The 9,387-nt window shown below is 30.8% G+C and overlaps 1 protein-coding gene across 1 annotated transcript in view; it reads left to right on the forward strand.

Annotated features, from left to right (window-relative positions):
- LOC132734359 (gamma-aminobutyric acid receptor subunit beta-like) overlaps nt 1-8,898 on the forward strand; it is a 35,275-nt gene extending 26,377 nt beyond the window's left edge. Inside the window, exons 10-12 of the mRNA XM_060721084.1 lie at nt 3,327-3,404; nt 3,748-3,786; nt 4,036-8,898. Coding sequence (XP_060577067.1) covers nt 3,327-3,404; nt 3,748-3,786; nt 4,036-4,119 — 201 coding nt within the window. The 3' untranslated portion in view covers nt 4,120-8,898. The remainder of the gene's footprint in view (nt 1-3,326; nt 3,405-3,747; nt 3,787-4,035) is intronic.
- Nucleotides 8,899-9,387: the final 489 nt, after the last annotated feature.

Consider the following 9,387-nt stretch of genomic DNA (forward strand, 5'->3'; position numbering starts at 1 on the left):
TCGTTGTCGCCAGCAACAAAGCAGAGATCTCCCGCTGCGTCCTGGTCCAAAATGACCAAAATCACTTCGTAATTTAACTTATAAATTGTCCTTTAAGTCTATCCTCAGTATGATCTTCATTAAAATGACATTTTGTACCAAGATTTATCCGAGTTATCGACATTGACAGCTGTTTTTAAAAACTGTTTGTTTCCATTCCCTTCACTACGCAACTAAAGGAAATATCGTTGCCATCATATATAACCGATAATAGTCTATTTCGAAGCAAAATAAACTAAAGCTGAGACGAAGCGTTTAAACGGCAGCCATTTTATTTCTGGTTAATGTTTGGTTAAAATTTAACCCACCTCCTATACGTGGGTTAATTTAACCAGAAATTTACGCTGGTTAAATTTATTAATAACCAAAATTCTATACAATTGGTTAACTAAAGTTTAACCCAAAAGTTAATCTAACCATGGATTAAACCCAGTGGTTTAAGTTAACCAACGTTTATACAATTGGGTGCGGCTGTTCAATCTAATAATAAATATTTCATAAGGCAAAAGCTAAATTCCAATAAAAGTCAACCTACAATATTAACGTTTTATCGTACTTGAGAGATGTTATACAAACTGTAACCTATAGAAATGGTTCGGCATTTTGGGCGTATATGTTTACAATATTCAGGGGATTGAAAATAACACCTTGCTTCACCACTATTTAGTGGGTTACATTACTTCCGAAAATGGAGACGCCAGTGTTCGTTTGGTGTTCGAAAGTATTTATGTCGGGCCAACAAAGTTCACAAGAAGACATTATTTCAGACACAATCGGACATCATTTGAGTCATTTTACACCATTTCGCCCAATTATATAAATACGTCATGCATTTATAGAGTTGTCGTAGAATGACAGGTTTCTGTCTCAAAAAACAAGGAAAATATATTCATATACACATTTTGCCTTGACTTATTTGGTAGTTATGCAGAAACTACAGTTGTTTTAATCACTTTTTCCAAGTTAGGAAAGAATATATGAGATAAGTGTAACTTTTCTACATATAATTAAAATACAACTGATATTGTTATTGTGTAAATCCGATACAAAATTTGAACTTTGTCAATATTATACAAACGAGATGGTGACCTTTTTATAATTTTTGGTATGTATGTCTATTATACAGTAAGGTTTAATAATGTAAAGTTTTAAACGCATTTTGAAAAAAGTGTCAATTAAATATTTTTAGTAACAAGCTCGATGATTTAGTATAGAATTCAAATAACCTAGATCGTTTTGGGAACAAAAATGTTTTGTAAACGATCATTGCAGCATTCCTTTAGAATCTTTGAAAGATCTTTTAGAGAAATTTTGTTTAGGCCTTGTTGATGAACACGTTTCAGAAATTGCTCTATTCGATGGAAATTTATCTAAAATTAAGAACTTTAACTCAGAAATTACAGAAGAAGAAATATTCATGAGTATTTGTTCATTTAAAGGCGCAGAGACTTGATGAAACCCACCAAATTTCTTTAAATTCACATTTGATTTAATAATGCGATTAATGGTCAATTTATAAAACACATTTTTTTGTTTAAGGGGAAATTCCAGATTCATGCAGTACCGCTATAATAATAATACCATTAGACAAAAAGGTTATCACAATGATCTAGCGAATAATCGCGGAATCTCCTTGCTTAACATTTAAAGTAAGATGTACACATGTTTTTAATGAAATAGACAAAAATAATATATAAAAGTGAATCAATTGGGCAAATAATATTGCACATATTTTATGATGTAATAGGTTTGGGCACGTTTGGTTGAACCAAGGTGTTCAAAATGAAAGATTGTTTCTCCATCATTTTTCTATTAACTATTAATTAGTTATTAATTATTTGCAAGGATGATATAAATTGTCTCTCATTGTATAAGCGTATTAAACAATTATGACCAAGAAACTTATATATATCCATTTTAAATATCATTAGAATTACGCTCAATCAGGTCTTTCGCATTTAGAAGTGACTAAAAAGTCATGTAGGAAGTTAATTGATTTGAATTGTAAATAATGTTCTTTAGGAGTATTTGAGAACGAATTTCATTTTTACTATTCTGTCAGGTATATGCAGATTTAAAATAAAAATATATGGCTAAGAAATATTTTACTTATTCTTCTCAAATTGAGTATATTATTATCGAGTAAAAATGAAAATGTTATTAAAAGTTTTGTTAATTATGTTTTTTTTTATGCAACAATCCGAAAAAACATGATTATGCAGTTTTGAATAAGATGCGTCTATATTTTATCTTCAATAACGTAATGTGTGTAATTTGTTATAATTCATTGATGTGTAAATTCAGAAATATCGAATGTTGAGCTGAATATATTGATTGTAAAGCTCAACATAGGAAATTTCGAATGTATAGCTGATTGTTAATTGACGCGATATTGTTAGGAAACAGAGCTGAAAGGTTGAGTTAAATGCCGATTATCTAGCTCGAAATTGGAAATTCTGAAAGTCTAGCTTGAAAGTGGATTGTCTACCTCAACATTCGTCCCGGAATTATAATGTTAAGGAACGGAAATCAAATGTTGCGCTGAATGTCGATTATTTAGCTTAATATAGATCATTTTGAATGTCTAGCTGATTGTTCAGTATTAAGCTGAACATTTGTTTTGAATGAATTGAAAACTTGCGAATACCGAAGAGTTACATGTAAACTAAAAGGATATCGAATTTCAAGTTCAACGTTGATTTTGTAGCTCAAAATTGAAAGCTGTGATTGTTTAGCTGATTGTTGATTTTCTAGCTAAAAGTATGTTTTGGAACATATTGTAAAGAAACGCAAATCAAATGTTGAGCTGAATGTCGATTGTCTACATCAACACAGGAAATTATGAAGGTTTAGCTGATTATTGATTGTCTAGCTAAAATCTCGTCAGGAAACTATATTGTTAAGAAAAAAAGTTGAATGTTGAATTGAGTGCCGATGGTTTAAACGTCTAGCGGATTGTTAACGGAACGCTTGATATTCGTTTCTTTTTTGAAATTGTACCGAAACCTTTCGAATATCGAATGTCATGTTAAGTTGAATGTTGACTGTTTAGCTCGACATTGAATGTCGATTTTCGATTGTCGATTGTTGATTGTTTTATCAAGTTATTTTTTATGACACATAAACCATGCTTGGCAGTTTCGAAGGAGCAATTTTTCATATTTATGCATTTTCTTATTAAATTATAATATACAAAACCAATATATGTTGCGAATACAAATGTACTTCAGTGTCATATTGCCTTTTTTCAATAGGAAACAGAATACAAAAATTATGATTCATTGCAGAAAAAAGATTCATCCATTACCAGTCAAGATAAGAAACATCAACAAAACAAATGCAGCGACTGTTGTCTTTTCAAATGTGTAAGTTGGTGTTTCTTCTATATAACTGCTTCTAAAGGTAATGCAATGATAATTAAACGGTTTTTTTTTTGGTCCAATAACAAAAACATTTTTATCATATGTCCGTGTCTACTATTATAAATTGTGCTTTAATTTCTCAAAACTAAAATATGCCCCAACGGAAAAGCTGTGTTTCAATTTATGTACATAAGCTTCAGTGTAAACCGTTAAACAATCGGATTGGGCGCTTTTGGTTTTGTTTATATTTTCCTGGGTTTAAGTTATCAAAAATAGCATTATGTTTAAACGTTCGTTTGAGTAAATGAGAAAAAAAAACTTTGTCAAGTATGAGTGAATATTTCAGGTTAACGACAAGTTAGAAAGGCTTGCTAAATGGGAATGGGTAAGTTAATAAATATCACATTTGTATGAAGAAATAAAAATATTAATTTACATTGAAGCGTGTTCCTATTTTTAAAGGTCTCAATCAAAGTAAGAATATACTATAATATGTATACCTTTTGGTTTTTAAATTTTCTGTAATATTTATTTTAAATATTTCCGCGTATACAAAATTCTCAGACTGAGCCTTCAATATAAAATATATCATTTGTTTTTTTTATTAATTTATCTATTTATCTTTTTATTTCAGATCAACATAGCATCATTCCTCATTATATTTGTATTTTATGGTATTTCTTTAGCTATTTTAATACCTTTATGGCTTTTAATTTAGTGAATTTAAGAATAAATAACCAATATATTCTTTGATACCTGTTTTGTAGTTTCAATTTCAATTTACTTGTAAGAAAACATTTTGACATTTTTTATACCTTGTAATTTTCCAGATTTCGGTTTGAAAGTTATTTGATACAAAAACCATAATAATAATCGTATTAACAATCAGGGGTTTGACCTTTGGCCAGTTTGATTGTTATATTTTATCATAATAAATCACAGAACTTATAATCACGCGTTTTTCTCCTGTAGACGGTTAAGTCATAAAATACAACTGGTCTAAGTGAATTTACGAGATGTGTTCACTTTCTGATAAAACACAACCAAAAGCACGTAATAAGATCTTATAGCGTACAACAACTATGCAAAGCGATTTAATAATGTTAAGTAGTGTATAATAATATAACATCGCTTTTGAATTGATAATTCAATATGGTTAGGCGAAAAATTATGATTCAGTTGAGGGTATTATTTCAGGTCCTTTGAAACAAATTATGTCCTACAGAGACATTGTGAAACGAGTTTATAATAAATTGCAATAAATAAGCAAGGTATAATGCAAACCTTCAAACTTTTTATGAGATAGATATTTTATACCCTTTTATGATCATATTCTTTTATTTACGTTTTGCATGTATCACATTTCTACTAATTCATAATGGTGTTCTTGTAAACAAAAATATCCCTTCATTCCTATTATCAGTCTTATAATTATAAATTATGATTTTGTTTATATACTACATGGGTGTGCGTATGTATATTTGATTTATCAAATTTGCGTTTTGTTTGTTACATTTGTGCCTTGTTTTTGGATGTTATATACAGCTTAACTTGTATAATTTATCATGTTTAAGTCATTGTGCCAATTTCTTTGATATAGTAAATATCTTTTTTTTAGTATCATTGTTAAGTATAAGACTTAAGTAAAAATCTGTAATCACGCTTTTTGTAATGGATATTTATGAAATAGACTAATTGTGCTTGTAATATTATATAAATAACACATGGGTTTGTGGGTAACAGTAAAAATATCATCCCGAGGAAAATACTGTTACCCGAGGCGTAGCCGAGGGTAACAGTATTTTTACGAGGGATGATATTTTTACTGTAACTCACAAACCCATGTGTTATTTATTTCATTACCCCGAACAAAAATACTGAGATGATCTGAAAATGTCAACTAAATCTAACTGTAATAAAAATAAACCAAGAGTAACAATAACAAAACTGTCCTTACCTTTTAAGTTTTAAGTGTACTTTACTGTAGGCCTACTTGATAAGTTTTCTTTTTCTTTTATTCTTTAAGCAAGTGATGTTATCTACAAATCATAAACATACAATAAGCTAGGTTTTATTTAGGAAACAAAACACTAACCCATTTACACGGTTATGATCTGTGAAATCTGATCCTTCTGTTTCCAGAATATTCTTAGCATGGTTTTTGACAAAATAACGATGATATCCTATGTCCACCATATCTGTAACGTTTCACTGATTAAATTTGTTAAATAATCCTTTGTTGCATGCTTAAATCTTCTGCATGTTTCAGTTTGACACATAATTATTTACATTGCAATCACTTCCGTTGAAAACGGATGTTCACTTTTTGACTATTGAGCAAAAAGATATTTTATACGCGAAAAGTACACCAGGGTACAAACAACTAAATTTTACGAGTGTCATAGGGACTCCAGAGGAGAAATTGATGTCCTATCGGGGTTTAACGTCGAAAATAAGAATGAATCGAGAAAAAAATGGCGGCCATTTTATTTCATTTTATTTAGGAAATAGACCACGTGACCGCTTAAAAAATACTGTTACCTATGTAACAGTACAAAATTTTTAGTCACGTGGTACACTTGCATTAACAGTAAAAATAACTCCCAGAGGCCTATGGGAAATTAGCATTACGAAAAAGTGAGGGGTAATAATACATATTATTCATATATTGTTGGTTATTCTATGTGAGAGTAAATAACAATTTGTCAAGTTGTCTCCTGTAGTCAGTATATTAATTATACTATGTAAGGATATATATATATATATATTTGTATTTGTAATCAGGTTCTTTTCCTTTAGTCAGTATATTAATTGAATATTAATTGAATATGAGTGAATGATGCGGTAAACAGTGACATAGTGTTTTGTGACGATATGGCATACGCTTTTAACAGTACTTTCCACGAAGGTACATCATACTTGTTCATATTTTGACAGCTGCCTTAAAACATGTATATCATCCTTTTTGTCTTATTTAATAATGAAACTTATGCATCGTGGTTTATGTGATTAATAATTACATTCTTGACTCAATACATCGGAATCCATTATACTGACAAATTCAAATAATGACAGTGAATTGGTGGGAACCAATTTTTTTCAACGTTATTATAATCCTTTATAACGGAAAATTAGTATTCCGACTCTGACACAATAAAATTGGAAACCATACATGTTATTTTCTATATAATCAGTACACATTATACTGACACTTGGTCAGTCAAGTGCGCGTATCATTGACCCTGTTAACAAAAGCCGCAAGGTGTTAAAACATGTATTGTAGCTTGGTCAGTTGATTGTTACACCTTATTACAATGTTATCATTTTCATATCAATATTTAACTATTTTTTGGTTATTATTTTAATAAAGTTGTTGTATTATGTGTATGATATGTAATGTGTATAATAAAGTGAACACATAAACACACAATTTCTTTTCATTATAGATGTTTATTATAGATCTAAATACATAATGTTCAGATAAGAATAAATAAGCATATCATTTCATGATGAATGATGAAATTCAATATGCTGACAAATTCGATATACTGACATATTATTAAAAGATTTTTAAGTTTTAAAAAGGACATAGTAAACATAACATTGGAATTATTATCATGTGTGTATTTCTTATTCAAGAAAATGAAAAGGTATTTGTATTTAATTGAATTCCTTTGCATTTCTAGCTCACCTGTCACAAAGTGACAGGGTGAGCTTTTGTGATCGCTTTTCGTCAGTCCGTCCGTAAACTTTTGCTTTAAATGACATCTCCTCATAAACCACTAAGCCAATTTCATCCAATGTTCCTTTGGTGGTCACCTTTAAAAATTTTTCAAAGAATTTAATTCCATTGAGAACTCTGGTTGCCATGGCAACCGAAAGAAAAATCTTTAAATATCTTCTTTTAAACAACCCTCAAAGCTAGAGCTAAGATATTTGGCATGAAACATCTTCTAGTGAGTGTCTACCAAGTTTGTTCAAATAAAAGCCCTGGGGCCAAATTGGCCCCGCCCCAGGGGGTCATTGATTTTCCCTATATGCATATAGTAAAAACTTAAAAATTCTTCTTTTAAAGAACCCAAAGAGCTACAGCTTAGATATTTGGCATGAAACATCTTCTAGTGAGTGTCTACCAAGTTTATTCAAAAAAAGTCCTGGGGTCAAAATTGGCCCCGCCCCAGGGGGTCATTGATTTTCCCTATATGCATATAGTAAAGCTTACAAATTCTTTTTTTAAAGAACCCAAAAAGCTAGAGCTAAGATATTTGGCATGAAACATCTTCTAATGAGTGTCTACCAAGTTTGTTCAAATATAAGCCCTGGGGTCAAAATTGGCCCCGCCCCAGGGGGTCATTGATTTTCCCTATATGCATATAGTAAAAACTTAAAAAATCTTCTTTTAAAGATATATAGCATGAAATATGTTCTAATGGGTGTCTTCCAAATTTGTTCAAATAAAAGCCCTGGGGTCAAAATTAGCCCCGCCCTGGGGGTCATTGATTTTCCTTATATGTGTATGGCAAAAACTTAAAAAAAATCTTCTTTTAAAAAAACCCATATAGCTACAGTTTAGATATTAAGCATGAAACATCTTCTAATCAGTGTCTACAAAGTGTGTTCAAATAAAAGCCCCGGGGTCAAAATTGGCCCTGCCCCGGGGGTCATTAATTTTCCTTTTATGTGTATAGCAAAAACTTAAAAATCTTCTTTGAAAAAACCTAAATAGCTACAGTTTAGATATTTAGCATGAAACATCTTTAAGTAAATATCTACAAAGTTTGTTCAAATGAAAGTCTGGGGGTCAAAAATGGCCCTGCCCATGGGTTGTCATTGTTTTTAACTATATGTGTAGAGTAAAAACTTAAAAAATCTTCTTTATAAAAAACCCAATGAGCTAGAACTTAGATGTTTAGCATGAAACATCTTATGGGTGTCTACCAAGTCTGTTCAAATAAACAAATAAAAGCCCTTGGGTTAAAATTGACCCTGGGGGAGCTATATACAGGTGAGCGACCTCAGGGCCATCATGGCCCTCTTGTTCACTATATTTCGGTTTGACTCAGAAATATATTTTAAATTATCGTGGAATAGATTTTTTCAGATTGCTTTATAATCACAATGTTGTTCACTCTAATCCTCACCAAATCCTTTCTCAAGATTTCTTTGAAAATGTTTTATTTAAATCAAAATCGATTTCTAGGTCTTCTTTAAATTGTCAGTTTTATAAACACTTGAAGTATTTAGAATAAGTTATCTGAAAGGACAAAAATATAACAACACTGTATTAAGTAGAATGTTAATCGCTGTGCCATATTCTAATATCCGTATGGTATATTTGGGAATAGAAATAAATGCTGCCGCAAAGATTTCAAGAGGTCACAGACTATTTATATGTCTAAGTTTGAAACACGACTCATTATTTTGATTATGTATGCTAGTCATAATTAGTTAACAAAACAATTGTATATATTAAATCGATTAAATTGGATTTAGTCTACTATGTTTTCAGTTTTTATTCAGCGATATCCATAGTTGCATGTTGTTTGGGCACATCAAACTTAAGAGTGTTATTGAACTGAACTCTCCTGGTTTAAGGTTATTTTGGTTGGGTTTTACATCCCGCCAACAAGGTAGAAGTCATATGGCGACTTTCCAGCTTAAGTGGATAAGAAAGACCTCACTTGCCCCTCCGTGCATTTATTTCAGGTACAAACGGGAAACTAAGAAGATCACCGACGTTGCGTGTTCTAGCTGGATACTTTCCTCATATTTAAGAACCTAAAGTCCTTGGCAGGATTTGAACCCAAAGCGGTGTGAGGCAAATGAAATTTCTGATTACAGTTGGATTCAGCTAGTGAATAGTCAGAAGCTTTATATGTTAGCAAAAGCCAGATACCTGTAATGTAATTTTATATATAGGAAAGGAAATATTGTAGTTATGTTTAAAAAATGATACCTCCGCTGCCGATTTTCGTAAAACGCTGTT

This window comes from Ruditapes philippinarum, unplaced genomic scaffold, assembly GCF_026571515.1.
Source record: "Ruditapes philippinarum isolate M1 unplaced genomic scaffold, ASM2657151v2 ctg1168_1_1_1_1, whole genome shotgun sequence".
Lineage (NCBI taxonomy): Eukaryota > Metazoa > Mollusca > Bivalvia > Venerida > Veneridae > Ruditapes > Ruditapes philippinarum.